This window comes from Pseudonaja textilis, chromosome 3, assembly GCF_049901715.1.
Source record: "Pseudonaja textilis isolate UNSWEBS1 chromosome 3, rPseTex1.2, whole genome shotgun sequence".
Classification (NCBI taxonomy): Eukaryota; Metazoa; Chordata; class Lepidosauria; order Squamata; family Elapidae; genus Pseudonaja; species Pseudonaja textilis.
In genome coordinates, this window is record NC_141992.1 from 200,296,935 (window position 1) to 200,314,073 (window position 17,139).

The window sequence follows — 17,139 nt, forward strand, 5'->3', positions numbered from 1 at the left end:
TGCTTCAAGGCAAGACCACCCATTCAATGTTGACTTCCATTCATTCGCGTTCCTTCCCAAATGCGATATACGCCCATTAAATGCAAAGGGCTGAAGATGCCCCTTGAGGAAAACTTCCACAGGAAGCTGAATTGGTGCCAAATGGCACCAGGAGGGAATCGATGGCCCAGCAAAACATTGTATTCCTGGCTGTATGAAAGAGATTGTGAAGCTAGCATGCTGGCCTGGAAGGGGTTGAAGGTCACCTGGTGGATTATCAAAAGCTTTACCAACAGTCCCCGTGTTACTTAGCAGACTCCGCACCCTCCGGTTCTGCTCAGGATTGCCCAGCCCAGCTCATGAAATAGCCTTTTAATCCAGTGAGTTGTTTTATTATCCTATTATTTATATACCATTTACAAGTTGACAGTCCTTGTCTTGAGTTTTAGAAACAACCTTTTGGTGTTTTTTTTTTAAATAGTAATTGTGCAAAGTAATCCTAATAAAGATGAACACTGAAACAGAAATCCACTGGAGGCCACTGAATACTGTAAGCCCAAAAGCCCAAAAGGAAAAAAAAAAAGCTTCCCTAATTGCTTACAGGAAAAAAAAATGGTTTCTTATTTGTAGTTTAAAGTTCAGAGGAACTTTTCCAACTGTAAATACAATCTGCATTTAATGCTTCTCAACCACCGCAGATTAAGGCACGTGGTCAACTTGAAGACATGGGACTTCAATGCCCGCTGGCTGGAGAATTCCGGGGATTGGAAGTCCACTTGTATGTAACTTAGTGAACAGGATCTTCCAAAGGCTAATCTGGGCCAGGGGTCTCCAGCCTTGGCCACTTTAGGCCTCGCGGACTTCAACTCCCAGAATTCCCCAGCCAGCTTTGCCTAGAGAATTCCCGGAAGTGTAGAGAATTCCATGGAACGGACTATTCCGCAGAAGGCTGCCCAGCGATGGTTAGTGTTTCCCCTCCTCCTTCAGCAGCTGTGGGCAGGAGGGGGGCGGGGGGGCTTCGAAGGCCTCTTCCCTTGCTTGTAACCATCGCCAGGCGATTCCACCCCCCAATGCCACCCGTTTCTAGCTCTGCCCCGTTAAGCTCCCGGCGATGGGGATGGTCCCCCGACTTTGGCGCCCTCCTTCAAGAGCTGCATTTCAAGGCCGAAGCTCCGAAGAGGAAAGAGGAAGAGGAGGAGAGGAACGAAGGCCACGCTGTCCCGAAGAGCTCCGTCTCAAAGCAAACGGGGCCGAGTCTTCTCAGGTGGGAGATCCGCCTCTTCTTCCTTCACGGTGACGCTTGGAGGCTTCCTGCATCCTCCCTGGTGGGCTCCGGCCCAGAGGAGGCCTGGCGTGGTTAGGAGAAGGGAAGGTTAGGCCTCCTGCCTGCCTGCCCAGGTGGCCAGTTCCAGAACCAAGAGCTCCAGCTGGCCCGTCTCCCTCCTCACGAAACTCTCTTCCTCCCCCACAAACAGAACGGGGGGGGGTGGCCTGGGAGGCGGAGGAGCCTGTCCTGCCCAGCCGCCTCGTCCAGGGCCTGGGGAGGCCAAGCCTGCGGCCACCCCCCTCTCTGCACTCTGGGGGGGCCTTCTCCTCAGGCCAGGAAGAAGAGCGGCCGATTCCCCAAAGGCAGCTGCTCGGCGGGGGATTTCGGGCCAGGCAGAGCTAACAGCTCCTCAAAAGCTACTGTACCTGCAGCACAGGGCACCGCCAGTGGCTCACCGCCAGGGGTCTCGGCCATCTAAAAATGTGAGATCAGCACCAGAGTTTGAAGAACCAAGAGAGCCACCGGCCCAACCCTTCCGGTCAAAGCTCCTCTGTCCGGCTGCTTCCGCCCCCTCCCAGCCGGCTGCTCCCTCCAACAGCCCCCTCACCCCCAATGGTGGACCCTGCCGGCCAGGCTGGGCTCCCCGAACCGCCCTCAGCCTTTGGCCACCCTCCCTGGCTTGCCAGGCAGATGCCACTTGGCACTCGTTGGCCCCAGCAGTCCGACGCATTTCTCTTGGGGGGGGGGTGTTCCCCCAACGCGCCCCCCGCAACCAGCCAGCCTGCGTTGAAGGTCAGTTCTCCCCCAATCTCGCCACAATCAAGAAAGGAGCGGACGAGAGCTGGGGCGGGGGAGGTTAGCAAAAGAGATGCCAAACTCCAGTCACCCCCGCCCCCATTTATTTCCTCCGCTTTTCCAGAAATGCATCAGCTTCAAGAGTTTCCCCCCTTCAAGTCCATCCACCCGCCTTCCAGCCCAACCCGCTGCGGACGGACACAGGAGGCCCCAGACCACGACTGGCAAACTCCCGCCCTGCAGGCCAGGTGCGCCACGCCCCGTTTAGCAAAGGGAAAAAGCATCCCGACACGTGACGCAGCCGTGACGTTTGACCCCCCGGGCCTCGACCACTCCGGCCAGGGGCTGCCCAGCCTTTTCCTGAAAGCCTCCGTAACGTCCTCAGGCGAGCGGTTCCACGGGTGAACTGTTCTCACTGCTGGGACGTTTTTTGGAAGTTGGTTCCCTCTTTGATTAGTTTCTATTCATTGTCTCCCAATTACAGCTTCCTTTGTTTTGAATTAATTTAATTGTTTTAAATTGTTTCCCAACTGCAGCCGAGCCCTTTTCCAAACCCTCCCAGCAACAGGAATGTCCTGCATGGTCCTTTCTGCCAGCCTGCCCAGCTCTCATTTCCCCTCTAAGGAGAGGAGGGTCTGGGGGCTTCATTATTGCTCAGCTCACGTTCCTCTTAGCCACAAACGTGTTGGTGGGTCTTGGTGCCTCGTCTCCTCACTGCCGTGAAGAGCATTAAGATGGACGCTGGCCGGAGGGACAGGAAGCAGCCAAGGGGAGGCTCCCTCCCGTCAAGGGCGCCCCAAACTTGGCCGCTTTAAGTCTGGTGGACTTCCAACTCCCAGAATTCTCCAGCCAGCATAGCCTAGCCTAGCCTAGCACGGCTGGCTGGAGAATTCTGGGAGTTGAAGTCCACCAGTCTTAAAGTGGCCAAGTTTGGGGCGCCCTGGTCAAGGGGATGCAGAAAGGGAAGTCTCCTGAAGTGGACTCCCACCCACCCCGCCCCAGGCGACCCCAGGGCTCGGGGAAGCTGCCTCTTTCCAAGGGCGGCTTTTGGGCCTCCCATGAATACTGACCGGACACGGCGGGCTGCCTGGACGGAAGGCTCCTTCTGGGCTGTGGCTCCCCAAGAGGGCTGCGGAGTAGGACGTGGGCTTCACACCTGCACTCTGGCTGCACCTGGAGAAGGGCAGAAGGGAGCAGGGGTAGCCAGCCCAGCCCAGCCCAGCCCCTCCCAGCGCTTCCTGGCTCCCACTGACCCACCAACATGCTTCACTCCTCCGTCCTTTGCCACCTTGGGCAGGATTTTATCTGCTGTTTTATAATGGGTGATTTTAATGTCTTTTAATGTTTCTGTGTTGGATGTAAGATTCGGGGGGATAACTTTCACAATAAACGACTAATAAACACCCCTGGTCCCTTGGGGCCAATCTGGGCCCAGGAAACGGCTCGGGAGGGGCCCTCCGACCCTCGGCAGAGCAGGCGGTGGCTGGGCCCCGATGAGCGAAAGGGGAGAGCGGCTCTGAGCCCCTCCGGGATCACGTGGGAAGTTTGGCCTTCAATTGCCACCAGAATAAGAGAGCCGGAAGGGACCTTGAAGGCCTTCTAGTCCAGCCCCTGCTCAAGCAGGAGACCCTGCGCCGTTTCAGACAGGGGGCGCTCCACAGGTGAAAGTCTCCAGTGAGGGAGCACCCACAACCTCTTGCTCCTCTCCTGGATGAGTTTCCGCCCGTTGCTTCTTGCCTTGTCTGGGGCTTTGGAAAGTAAGCCCCCCTTCTTTGGGGCAGCCCCTCAAATTCTGGAATCCTGCTCTCATGTCTCTCCCCCGGTCCCCCCATCCCTGGCCGACCCCAAACCCTGCAGCCGTTCTTCCAAGGTTTTACCCTCCAGGCCTCCGATCCTCTCAGGTGCTCCAAAGCCTCAACCTCTTTTTTGCAACGTGGGGACCCAACCTGGATGCGGGACCCCAGGTGTGGCCGTACGAAGGGTTTATAAAAGTGGTCCTTTTATGCGGTTTGGAGGATTCTGGACAGTTGCTGCTGCCGCTGCCAGGAGAGACATCCCCAAGCCCCGCATTCCCCAGCTGAACATGGAGGTTGACCCACCCGTGACCGTCCTCCGTGGCCGGGGAGCGCCCTCTCACTGAAGCTGTGCTAGCATCGGGGCCTGGCCTGCTGGCTCCGACCTTTGCGGGAGGCCAAACCGGTTCCAAATTCAGCCCCAAACACAAGAACTTACGGCAGCCAAGCGTAGCCGGCAGGCTCCCCAGGGAGGACCTTGGACTTCTTCTCCAGCTGCGGCAGGACTGCCTCCCCGGCCCGCTTTCTGCCATGGGGGTGCCAGGGAAGGAGGAGGGGGCGTGGCTGCTGCCCAGCCGTGCCAACGGCTGCGACGGGCTCAGGGGCAGAAGCCCCCTGGGGTCCGGGGGGCTCCGCACTTTCCAAGCTCTGCTGGGAAGGAAAACGGGGACCAAGCCATGAATTGGAGCAGGTTAAAAATCAGGAGATGCGAGTTCTAGTCCTGCCTTGGGCATGAAAGCCGGCTGAGTGACCTGGGCCAGTGCCCCTCTCTTAGCCCAACCCACCTCACAGGGTGGTTGTTGTTCTGGGGAGAATAGGAGGAAGCTGCATTAGATATGTTTGCTGTCTTAAGTTATCTGAAGGAAAATAATAAAAGGCGGGATAAAACTCTAATAAGGAAATAAAAATAATCCAGCGATAACGAAGGCCACAAGATGGAAAAGTATTGGAAGGGCAAAATATGGACGGTGTCTGCCTTCCTGCCCCACAGGGACCCTGGGGCAAAGCTGAAGCTGAGGGGGCTTCCCCCAATGTAGGGTGCAGAGACTGGTGCCCCCTCCCCGGGCATTTTTCCTCCCTAATTCTCACGGCAACGGATCCAAAACCTGAGCCAAGCCGCCTGTCCCTCACCTGGCCCAGGTAGGGGACTCCCAGTGACAGCAGCTTCTCCCTTCCTTGCTGGGGGCTGAGCTCCTGCACCCGGGTGGCCGCGCTGAGCCTGGCTGCCAGGCAGTCCCAGAGCTGGGGAAGCTGCCTCTCGTCCTGGGACGCTTCCCGGATGACCAGGGCCTCCTGGCTGCCCAGCCCTGGAAGGAAGAGGAGAGAAGACCCCGGTTCTCCTAGCCCCTCTGAGCACCAGGGCTGCTTGGAGGAGGGGGAGGGAGGAGGGGGAATGGCTGCCTAAGGCAGGGCCCTCCAACCTGGGCCGCTTCAAGACTCGCGGGCTTCAACTCCCAGAGCCAGCGGAGTTAGAGCAAAGCCGGCTGAGGAATTCTGGGAGTTGAAGCCCCCTGAGTCTCAAAGCGGCCAAGGTTGGGGGGCCCTGGCCTAAGGGGTTCCCTCGAGGGTCCGTGCCAGGCTGCGCCACAGAAGCCCCCGTGCAGGGCAGGCGATGAAGGGAGGCTGGCGGACCTCTCCCCCAGCAGCAACGCCCTCCCTTCCTGCTTCTGCTCACCTGGGCTGGGCAAACGGACTCTACACTGGACGCCAACTTCCCAGGCGGCTTTTGCAGAGACGTGCAGGATCAGGCAGCCCAGGGGCAGGCAGACTTCGCAGTGGTAAATGCTCCCAAGGGGGAGGGACGCCTGGGTGGGCTCACCTGGGAAGACAGCAGCAGCAGCAGCAGCAGCTCAGGTCAGCGGGGGATGGTGCTTTTGCCCCCCCGACACCCCCCCACACCCCAAACTTCCGTTCAAGGCTGATGGTGCATTATTGTTTAAAGCGAACGCCAAGCCAGGATCCAGCACCGGGCACCTAGAAGCCACCTTGTTTTGCCCAAGGGAGGCCGGGCATCGTCTGCAGCCAGTGCTTGGACTGAAGGACCCCCAGAGGTCGCCCTCCCTTAGCCGCCATGCCCCTCCGGTCACTGGATCAAAGTTTGGGTGCTGGGCAGGTGGGTGGGGGGCTGAAGCAGAGCCTCCTCTGCCAAAGGGAGCTTGCTGGGCCCCCTTCGAGGAGGCAGTGGGGCAAAGTGTGAGGTCCTCGCCTAATGACCCCAACCAGCCCTAGAGGACTGCCGTCATGAAGCAATGCAGTTTTGCCCAACGGCTGCTTTGCTTAGGGTTGTTAAGCGAGGACCGTCTACTGTTGCTGGACAGCAGCCCCCGAGGGTCTTTCTCCGCTTCTAACTGAACAATGGCAAACTCAAGGTGATGACCCAAAGGGGCGTGGCCCAAAGGCAACCCAGTCACATAAGCAAGGAGAGACCCTTTATCATCTCCAACTTTGCCCCCAGTGTCCAGGGTACCCTCCGCTGGAGAAAAACTCTCCCAGGAACAGCCTTTAACGGAGAAAATTAAGTCCGAAAACAAAGCAGATACAAACTGTAACTAAAAATCCACACAAACTTGCTGCAGCAATTAACTGGACAGGGTAGGAGAAGGAACTGCAGACTTGAAAGGCCAACAAAAGACACACAGTTGGGAAGATGCCAGGAACCCAGATAAAGTCACACTTGCTCCCAACAGTCTGCTGCACGCAGCTTGCCTTTTTAAAATGCTGTGTTCCCAGCTGCGGCTACTGAAGGGGATCAGGGCCCTTTCCTCCCCCATAAGCCATACAATCCACGTTGCTCCCTTCTCTGTTCTTCCCTGCCTGCCCTAGGATGAAGAGGGGGTGGGCCTGTGTCTTCCTCTGCCTTGCTCTTCCTCTGCCCTGCTCTGCCCAACCAGACCGTGCCCTTCCCCAGTTTCTTCCACAGCCAACGGAGCCGCACTCCCGCTCCCTGTCGGCTGTTTGGTTCCTCCTCCGAGTCAGATTCCAGCAGAGGCATGACTCTGTTCCCATCGCCAGAGGGACCACGTGAGCAGACCACTCTGCCGTGGCTTCTGCCCGGAGGGGATGCCTACCAAACAGAGCATCGTGCCAGGAAGCACCTCTCAACAGCCCCCCCACCCCACCCTCAGAGTGGCCAAGGGGCATCACAGCCAGTTTGGGCCAAAGCTGGCTGCAGAGCGGCACAAGGACCTGCCAGTCAGGGCCAGCCTGGCACCTCCGTGCCCCAGGGACCGAAGGTGGGCCTCTCCCCTCTTCTCCAGAGGCCCCGAGTGCCTCACCCACCAGCCACTGAGACGAGAGGCCCCACACGGCCACCACAAAGAACCAACCAAGCAGCTCCTGGGCTCCTGAATGGAGCCACTGACCCCTCCCACGGCTACCTGCGCAGGTCTGCCAACTGCCCCCCCCACTGGGTTAGGATACTCACCTGCCAGAGTCAAGGTGATGTGCTCCCTGGACACCTGTAAACACAAAAAGAGATGCTGGAATGATTCTGCCAGTCCCGGGACTCATTCCGCCGCCTCGGCTGCCGAGAACCCAGGTGGTCCCTGCTGTCGTCTCTCCCAAACTCCCTGCCCCTCCCCAGCGGCTGACCTACCTGAATGGCTGCCAGGTGGGGCAGAGGGAGGGCTCCAACTCGGACATCCATGGATGCGGCCGGAAAGCTGATGCAGCCCCCACTTCCTGGCAGTTTGGCCTCTGTTTTGGGAGGCTGCTCCTCTGGCTGCAGAGCCGTGGGAAGCACGTAGTCCACGCCCGAGCGCTGGCAGATCTTGTCCACCTTAGCACAGAGACACTGCAATTCTGGAAGAGGGGGGGCATCAAAGCCAGGGTGAGAACCGGTACGAGGGGCCTGGTGGCATTTGGCCAGTTTCCCTAAGACGGGGTCACCAACCACTTGGACCTCAGGGACCACCAAACTCATAATCTTAAATCCTGCAGACCAGAGACCCCCTGGGAAAATCCTCCAAAAAGCCTGCAGGAAAATCCCCCACCCTGTTTACCTACCGATTGATCGTTCTTTATTTGGGATCGCAAGAGACTGTCTCTAGCTCCGTTTTCAGTGGGAGAGAGAGAGAGACTTTTGGCTTCATGCAAGGAAAGCAGCAGAAGCCGCAAACGTCTTTCTTTCTCTCCCCCAACTCTGCCGAAAAGGAGTCTTTACCGGCGCAGCCTCTTGGAGCAGGAAGGCCTTTCAGGGTCCCCAATACTCATTTCTGGTGGAGTTTGGGGGAGAGAAAGAGAGACTTCGGCTGCTTTCCTTGTGTGCAGCCAAAAGCAGAAGGAAGAAGAAGTGGAAAGAAGCAGCCCAGTGGCCAGGCCAGGTGCGTGGGGCGCGTGGGGCAAGTACCCCCCTCCTCCACCCTTCCCCCCTTCCCCTCACTACCTCGTGTGGCTCCCAATGCAAGCGACGCAAGCGCAGCCTGGATTCATTGCTTTGGGGGTGACATTTCTCTGCGGACCAGCAAAATTTTCTCACGGACCACCAGTGGTCCCCGGCCCACCCATCAGCCCTAAGAGAACCCAACCAGCCCCAGCTGGGTGAGGTGACTCAGCCCCATCCCGTCGAGAAAAGGGGTGCCCACTTCTCCTCCCGGGTGCCCAAATCAGGGGGCCGATTCCAGCGGGAGAGTCATTTCCACTCACGGCTTGGAGAAAAAGGGCTGGAGGGGAATCTTATGAAATGCACACGGGGGGGACTAAAACTGGGCGGGGCAGCTAATCAAAGAAGTGACATTCAAAAGGATCAAAGTGCCAAGAGGAATAAACGGCCATCCTCTGTTTTAACCTGTCGGGTTAAAACAGGGGCTGCAAGTAACCAGGTGAAGGAAGCAAGAGACACACGGGCAGAGCTTCCTCCTTGAAAATTCTCCTGGGTCTTGATGGGCAGGTCCATTCCGCCATCTTCGGCTTGGCGCCTTGCAACGGGGGAGGGGAGCAAGGCCCGCCTTACCTGGAAGGATCCCCTTGTTTTTCTGGACGGGCCTCAGCAGCGGCTCAAACTGCATCCGGATGGACGTGGCCAGCTCCTGGGCCACCGACTGCAGGCTGCGGTGGATGGACAGCTGGCAGGGACAGCAGGAGTGAAGCCCCCTGAGCAGCTGGTCAGGCCAAGGCCCCCCCCCGCTCCCCCAACAGCAAGCGGGGAAAGGGGCTCCGAGGGGTGGGCTGTGGTCAAGCTCCCAGCCCCGGGAAAGCCCACAGGCCGTCCTCGACTTACAACCCAGCGCCTGGAAATCGGCCCGGAGGGACCCGGACAGGCGTTTGGCCGTTTGGGGGCCGCCTCACCTGGAAACGCTCCAGCTGCCGCCACATCTTCTCCACGGCGGAGTCGAAGATGGCGTCCTTCTGCAGGTGGACAAATGTCTCCATCTGCTCTTTCATCCTCTGGAAATACCCCCGGCCGGAGAGTTGGGAGCAGGCTGCCAAGAGACGGCACGAGTCGGCCCTCCCCGTCGTGCCTCGGGCATCCTTGAACCCGTCCCGGGGGAACCAGCTGACACTACGTAGTCCTCCACTTACAACAGTTCGCTTAGTGCATGTCCGAAGTTACAACAGCACTGGAAAAAGTGACTTACGACCATGTTTCATACTTATGACCGTTGCATCATCCCCATGGTCTCTACGTGGTTTGCATTTGAATGCTGGACAACTGACTCGTATTTACGACGGTCGCAGTGCCCCGGGATCAGGCGGTTCCATTTTGTGACCTTTTGACCGGTAAAGTCAACTGGGGAAACCAGGTTCACTTAACAACCGTCTGACTAGTGGTTCACTTAACAACTGTGGCAAATTTGCAAAGTGGGCCAAAACTCACCGAGCAAATCTCACTTAACTACATAAATGTTGGTCGTAAGTGGAGGATTTCCTGCACAAGCCTTCCTGTGTGGGGAATTCTGGGAGTTGAAGTCCCCACAGGTGAAAATGGCCAAACTTCAGAAAACAGGGAGCTGCCCTGGCCACGTTACTCTGTGCCTCAGAGGAGCAACCAGATCGCTTTCTTGGAGAGGGGGGATCTTTCCCTCTCGTCCTTCCTCCTCCTCAGGCCCCCAGCACTGGACCCCCGCAGGAGGGAAGCTGGGCCTGTAACACGGCGGGTGGCCCAGGGGCACAAACTGAGCCGCGTGTCTCCTGTGGTGGGGTTGGGGCTGGAGTTATGCCTTGGACTGGGCCAGAGGTGGGCAGCGGTGGCCCCCTTCAACTCCCAGGATTACCTGAGCCAGCTGGGGTCCACAAGCCACAGAGGCACCGGGGTCGCCCACCTCTGCACGAAGCCGTAAATGGGCGTTTCCTCCGGGCCGGCTCCGCCCTCCCACCACCCAACGTAGCCCCAGAAGAGGGACTCCTCGCAGCCCCTGGGCAGGAACCCACAGGGGAAGGAGCCTCCCGGCGACGGGTCACCTGCATAGGCCGGTTCCATGGCGGCCTGAACCGTCGGGATCAAGAGCCGGGAGACCGTCCGCTGCTTCCTCGTGATGGAGCTCGTCTGATCCAGGGTGAAGTTGAGCAGCTGGAGACGGGGGGGGAAATCCCGTCAGAGTCCCCCGTCTTGCAAGGGGCCCCTCCGCCCCCCTGCTCTCCCTTGGGGGACCCCCGGGGGCAAAACCTCACCCGTGCTCGAGCGGCTTCCATCTGCTGGGCGTGAATCGCACGCAGGGCTTCGGCAACCGGGCGGTGCTGGTGCAGCTGCTTCTTGAGGCCCCTGAAGAAGGAGCTCAACTGGTCCAGGAGGGCAGCTGTGAAGCCCTCGATGCAGCTGGCCAGCCGGGAGCTGCAGGAGGGGGACAGCGGCCAAGGGCCCCATCAGCCCAGCAGGGGAGCCCCCAAGGGGGCCGCAGAAGCCGCCTCCAGCCTCCCAGAGCCCCTCCCGCTCCCCCACGGGCAGCCCCTCATCGGGGGGGGGGGAGGATGCTGGGATCCCTTTGCATCCAACCAGGCAGTCCTCGAGTTACGACCACAATGGAGCCCACCATCCGCCTTGATAAGCGAGACCGTCAAGTGAGCCTTGCCCCATTGTACAACCTTCCTTGCTTCGGTTGCTAAGTGAATCCCTGCACTTGTTAAGTGAGCCACCCGGTTGTTAAGTGGACCCGTTGCCCTTGCTGGCCAGGAGGCCGCAGGAGGGGGATCCCGGGACCCTGCGACCACCGTAAATACAAATCGGTGGCCAAGGGCCTGAATTCCGATCCCGGGTCCAAGAGGGAGGCTGCAGCAGCCGTAAGTGTGAAAAGGGGCCCTTAACTAAGTCACCTTTTTCAGGGCCGTTGTAACTTTAGTAAGTCACTAAATGGATGGTTGTAAGTTGAGGAGTGCCTGTCCTACTTCCTCCTCCGGTGGGACAGACAACGTCCCTGGACTTGGCAGAAAGGGGGGGATTCAGCCAAGAGCCCCAGGTCTCGGGAGTGGCCATGACTGACCCCCCCCCCACACACACACGTGGCCGCCTAACCGGGACGGACCAGGTTCCGTGCTGGAAACCGGCGTTTAGCCCTGGATTCCAGCCAAGAAAACCGTTACAGGCAACGGGTTGGTTGAACGACCGCTGCAATTAATTGTCGAAAAATTGGGCTGGTCAGGTCTAATAACCAGCATGGCTTATGGCTCAGTTACGGTCATAATTCGAGGACCGCCTGCCTTACAGGACCTCCCCCTTTGCCTGTGTGTTTGGTCCCCTTCCCTCCTGGGATGGCGGGGGGGCTGGGAGCAGCCAGGCTGCATTCCCCCAGCGCAGCCCCCTCCTCCTGGGGCCAGAGCCCACGGACCCTCTCCCAGGGGTGGGCCTGGGGTCCCACCACCCAGCCCCGCCTGGGCAGAAGGCAGGCCTGGCTTTGGCGGGAAGGAGCTGGAAGCGCACAAGGGGCCCCCCAGGAATGGAGGGAATATCCGGGGACGGAGAAGCAGAGATCGGGAGCCCGGTTATTCCTGCCCTGGGCTAAAACTCCACTTACTTTGCCTGAGAGAGTTACAAACGGGGCTTTCCTCTGATTTCTCTGCCTAGGCACCTTACTGGGTGGAATTTCACAGTAATTCGAGATTTACTTTTCGTTTGCAATGTCTCGGGAGCAAATATGTAACTTGGAAACCATCTCTCTCTCTCTCTCTCTCTCTCAAGATTACAATGGACCAACATTCTCCATTATGTGGGGGCTCCAACCCAAAAGCTTTTAAGAAGAGGCGGGTCAGCCATGTATCCTGTCTCCTGCCTGAGAAAAAGGTTCGACTAGAAGACCTCCAGGGTCCCTTTCTATTCCATTACTCTGTTATCATGTGGCCTGCCAACCGACTTTATAGATCCTCTGGGGAGTCATTTAATAACTCTTTTGATTTCACTTATCCCTTTTGTGACTGATGCACGTCATAAAAGGAAGCGGAAGGCCTCGAGTCACGTAGCTTTAAAAGAGCAGGAAGCCGAATTCGCCACCCTTATTTTGCCACCCTAGATAGGCGGGGGCCTCTCTTTCTCCTTCCTGGATTGGGCTTGGAGACGGGGGGGGGTGGGGACAACAGGTGAGGCACTGCCTGGACGCAGTGACTTTGGGTGTGGGTGTGTGTGTGTGTGTGTGTGAGAGAGAGAAAGAGAGAGAGGGAGAGAGAGAGACCAAGCCGGCTCTCCAGGGCGGGATGGCAGGACCCCGATGGCTGGAGAGGGGCCACCTTTGCCCTCCTGTCCGGTTTCTCCCCTCTGACTCGGCCAAAGGGCCCCCTGGGCTCAGAGGAGGCGTGGCTGCTGCTGGGGGACGGAGCCTACCTGAAGACCTCGTTCCAGGCCACGGAGATGACCTGGAGGATGGGCTCGGCCAGCTCTTTGTTGAAATCCACAGACTGGTACTTGGGAGAGGTGTAAACGCCACGGTGGTTGCAGATCGCCCGATAGGCCCCGTGGGGGTAGCCCACCACCTGCGGAGGGGGGCAAAGAGGCCTCCTCAGAGATGCCAGCTCCGCTCCAGGCTCCCCACTTTCAGGGCCGAGTCCCGAGGGGAGCCCACAGTTGCTGGACTCCTCATACAGACGGGCATCACATGGGTCAGGGCTGAAGCAGGAAGTCTGTAAGCAGCCGACACGCGTCACTTCCAAACATTTTTATTAGTTATAGAGTGTTATAAAATACAAGATACAGAAGTAAACAGAAGAGCTTCCGTTTACTTTTGCATTTCTTCTATTTACTTTTGTATTTTTTATTTTACAATACTCTTAGAACCAGGGGTGGGATTCAAATTTCTTAAACATCCGTTTCTGTGGGTGTGGCCTAATTTGTGGGTATGGCTTGGTGGTCATGTGACTGGCTGGGCATGGCTTGTATATAAATATTGTAAATATTTATGTAAATATTGATTTTTTTTTATTAAAAAAGACCAACTTTTAACCCAAAAGCAGGCAAAGCAGGCAGGCAGATTGAGTTGCTCACAGAATCACAGATGCACTCAGAGATTCACCTTTCTGCCATCTGCTACCTGAGTCTGCACTGAAAAATAGAAACTTCAGCCCTAAGGTAGGCTCTGCTCTGCTTTTAGATTAGCTAGAAAGCAAGATATCCAACGATTTCCTACTTTCTAGCTAATCCAGTTGGAACGGCTGATGGTCAGGGGGAAAAAAAAAGGAAAATTAGCATCTTAGTAGGCAAGTTGGATGGCACGCATGCCAAGTAAGGAGGGCAGGGTGCGGAGTGGCAGGGCCAGCCAACGGTGCGATTTGCCAGTTCTCCGAACTGCGCAGAATCGTAACAACTGGTTCCATAGAACTGGTGCGACCCGGTAGAATCCCACCCCTTCTATAACTCAATACAAATGTTTGAAAGTGACCCTCGTCAATGATAACAACATGGCAGGTGTGGACCTTGATTCCCCTCCATGGGCTGAGAAGCCCCAACCACTTGGTGAACAGCTGCAAAAAGGATCTGGGGGCAGCCTGCAGCCCCTCCTGTGAAAAAAACGCATCCCGGATCCCAGCAAAAATCTGAAAAACAGGCCCCGGACTTTTCTGCCAATCTAGAAAAGGTGGTTGCAGAAGGGGAGGAGATGGGAAGGAGGAGGAGAATCCACACGGCCTTTCCCTGCCGTGCCTCCCCACCCCCATTGATACTTGGAATATCAACCCCCCCTGGCTCAGTTGGCCTTCCCATAATTCTCAAAACGTAGCTGGAAACCCCCTGGCTGGGCAGCCTGCTGGAGGCTTAGCCATGGCTAATTGCAAGGCGCCCTGGGGACGTTTTGCTACGCTTTTCTGTTTTGTTTATCTGGGTTTTTATATACTTGGCTTGTATTTTGTATATTTTGTCATTATGTGAGGTGGGTGGCTATACAAATGTGATGAATTGATGATGAATAAATCACGAATAGCAGGGAGGTTGCAGCTCCTTCCCATCTCACCAGCAGCCTTTCTATATACTACTTCAGTTTGCTCAAGCCTTAAGGAAGGCCACGCCTGGAATACCGCATCCAGGTTTGGTCCCCACGTTACAAAAAAGACTTTGGAAAAAGTGCAAAGAAGAGCAACTCAAACGTTTAAAGGCCCGGAGACAAAAAAAAAAACGTACGAAGAACGTCTGCAGGGTTTGAGTTTGGCTAGTCTAGTGAAAAGCCTTCCAGTATTTGAGGGGCTGCTCCAAAGAAGGGGGGGGTTCAGCCTTGGAAGACCTGGAAGGCTGGACAAGCAGCAACGGATGGAAACGAACCAAGGAGAGAAGCAACGTAGAACTAAGGAGAAACTTCCTGACCGTGAGAACAAGGAAACAGGAAGTTGTGAATGCCTGGACGGCCACCTGTCCGATGGGGCAGAGGGTCTCCTGCTCGAGCAGTGGGCTGGACTAGATGACCTCCGGGGACCCTTCCAGCTCTATTGTATTCTACAGGTGAAAAACGGTCCCAGATTCCCAAGATGGACCCGGTCCTCCCATTCTAGGCAGGATCCGCTACGGACCACCCCTGAAGGCATCCAACTACCCAGGGCCTGTCCCAGGGTCCCCTGCCGGCTGCTTCGGGCTCGTTTCCTGGAGGGGGCTGCCTCCCTGGGAAAAGGGGGAGGGGGCTCTGAGCAAAGAGGCACTTACCGGCGAGCCCCAGCCTTTGGCGATGGCCTCGGAGAGCTGCTTGGCCCTCTCAGCGCCGTTCTGCAGGCTGCCCAGGAGGAGGGTCTCGAAGGCCCGCCGGACGTCCTGAGCGCTGGCCCTGAGGACCCCCTGGAGGAGGGCAGGGAGGCCCTGCAAGGCCTGCTGCAGCATCTCCTGCACCTGGGCCTGGTGGGCATCAGCCTGCGAGGGAGCGAGGGAGGAGGGCTTTGAAGGAGGGGCTGGGCACCCAGATTTGCCCAGAATGGCCTCCTGCTTCTGCAGCGGGGTGGACTGGAAGACCTCGCAGGTCCCTCCCAACTCTCTTATTCTGGGCGGCCGAATTCCCCCCACAAGGGAGCCCAGTGCCGCTCCTACCTCTGTCCTCTGGCTGTTGAGGTAATTCACCATTTGGCTTAGGACACGAGCCACGTCCCGGATGACCTTCTCGGTTGCCACCATGCTGTGCTTCAGCGCTGTGTCCATGGCGAACTTCTTCAGCGCAGGAATCTCTGGAGGGAGGGAGGGAGGGAGGGGGAGTTGGTTCTACCCGCAGCTCTTCTGCCAACCTTCCTGGCAGCCAAGCAAAACTATTAAGTCGTGAGAGGGTCCAAATGCCACAAGAGCCTCTTGGAAGGAGCCTGCGTTGAACCATCTACAAGCGGCACTGTTAGGAACGTAAGTCACCTAGCAGTTGGGTTGGAAAATATATAAACCAGGATAGACATTTTAACACTGTCTCTTTAAGAGAATGCTAAAATTGGAATTGGGTGTGGTTCCTCAAAGGGCCATAGGAGGGAGCCAGAAACCCGGGTTGTTCTGTTGTTGCTGAGAGCGTGTTCCTGCATTTCCCCATTGACTGTTACTGATGATCATTATTCTTGATTTGATGTAAGTCTGTTACTGAACTGTTTTTGATACTGGACTTTGTTATTGGATTATCCCTGGATTGAAAACTGACTGCTTGAACCGCGAATGACTTGGACTGCTTGTTGAACTTTGCTCAATGGTGTTGCTGGAAGTAAAAACCTACATTTTACTCTACAGTGTAGCTGTGTGCTGGTTGTGTGTTATTCCTTACCACTCTCACTACGTCTCCCTGTGTGCGCTCATTCTCCTAACCGGGAATTACCCCAACAGGCACAACGGAAGGAGGTTTTCTCTGGAAAGTCCTGAGAAACCTGCTGGTGATGTTTCCGCCGTGGAAACATCTCATTCCCACAAATGATGTATATTCTGGTTCATAGTATTGTGTAACGTTATAGATGCAGAAACTTCTTCTAGAACAGAATTTCTCAACCTTCACAAGGTTAAAACATCTGGACTCCAACTCCCAGAGTTCCCCAGCCACCTATGACTCTGGGACTCCACCTACCCTAAACTCGCCAAGGTAGAGAAACCTGTTCTAGAGGTTCTCTGTCGTTCGGGGTTGAACTCTGGATGTTGGTTGCTTTCAGATGTTTCAATGGACCACCATCGAAGCTAGTGAGTGTGGAGTTTGCTTATACCCGCTAGTTCTCCTAGCCAGTGTGGGTGAAGGCGCAGCTTACTCCTTGGTAATTCCTAAGCCCTAAGGCACTGGGTTTTTCTTTTGTGCCTCAAAGGTCCAGACAAATCATCCATTAACAAACACACACAGATAAATCACATTTACACAGAGACAATAAAAAAGCTAAGTAGGAAACATTACATTGGGTCCTTGCCAGCGCCCAGCACCTCGATAAGCAGGGACTAGCACCAGACAATCAATCAAGCAGGAAACAATGCCCTAATCCAAGGAGGAAAAACCACAACTCTACCAACACTGGCAGAGCAAGCTGAGGCACATAAACAGGAGCAAACCCAGCACTCCCTCAGACGGATGATGTTACCTAGTTGGGTAATGAAATGTCTGTGAGCAAAGGATCACGCTGAGAGGACCAAGGACACATCTAATCTAGTAGATATGTGGTGCTTTGTTAGTGTCCCATTGAAAGGCCACTTTCCTTTTGTCCGTACGGTTCTTAAACCTGTTCTGAAACCCGTTGACTAATATCCGACTCTTACACACGCGGTTCAGGTGATTTATTATTTGAATTTCTCTGGCTGCCCACTTGCAGATTCTGGGCATTTGCCAAATAAAAAACAAAAGCAGTTTAAAGGCCTCAGTGCTAATCCACGCTATTTGATGTCTGAAGGCTCAAAGCAGGAGCACCAGTAAACCTCTGTCCTGTTATTATTTCACTGCAATTCCTTACCTACTTGAGGAGGCCCCGGGGGTCTCA

General features: G+C 56.3%; 1 protein-coding gene across 1 annotated transcript in view; it reads right to left on the minus strand.

Moving 5' to 3' along the window:
* Positions 1-356: 356 nt before the first annotated feature.
* The window catches only part of LOC113450613 (uncharacterized), a 42,385-nt gene continuing 25,602 nt past the window's right edge, over positions 357-17,139 (minus strand). Inside the window, exons 18-32 of the mRNA XM_087928724.1 lie at positions 15,254-15,387; positions 14,879-15,079; positions 12,581-12,729; positions 10,444-10,603; positions 10,234-10,342; positions 9,121-9,254; positions 8,786-8,897; positions 7,430-7,635; positions 7,259-7,292; positions 5,510-5,653; positions 4,966-5,141; positions 4,274-4,485; positions 3,112-3,214; positions 1,672-1,720; positions 357-1,327 (exon numbers count right to left, since the gene is read on the minus strand). Of these exons, the coding sequence (XP_087784850.1) occupies positions 1,215-1,327; positions 1,672-1,720; positions 3,112-3,214; positions 4,274-4,485; positions 4,966-5,141; positions 5,510-5,653; positions 7,259-7,292; positions 7,430-7,635; positions 8,786-8,897; positions 9,121-9,254; positions 10,234-10,342; positions 10,444-10,603; positions 12,581-12,729; positions 14,879-15,079; positions 15,254-15,387 (2,036 nt within the window). The 3' untranslated portion in view covers positions 357-1,214. The remainder of the gene's footprint in view (positions 1,328-1,671; positions 1,721-3,111; positions 3,215-4,273; positions 4,486-4,965; positions 5,142-5,509; positions 5,654-7,258; positions 7,293-7,429; positions 7,636-8,785; positions 8,898-9,120; positions 9,255-10,233; positions 10,343-10,443; positions 10,604-12,580; positions 12,730-14,878; positions 15,080-15,253; positions 15,388-17,139) is intronic.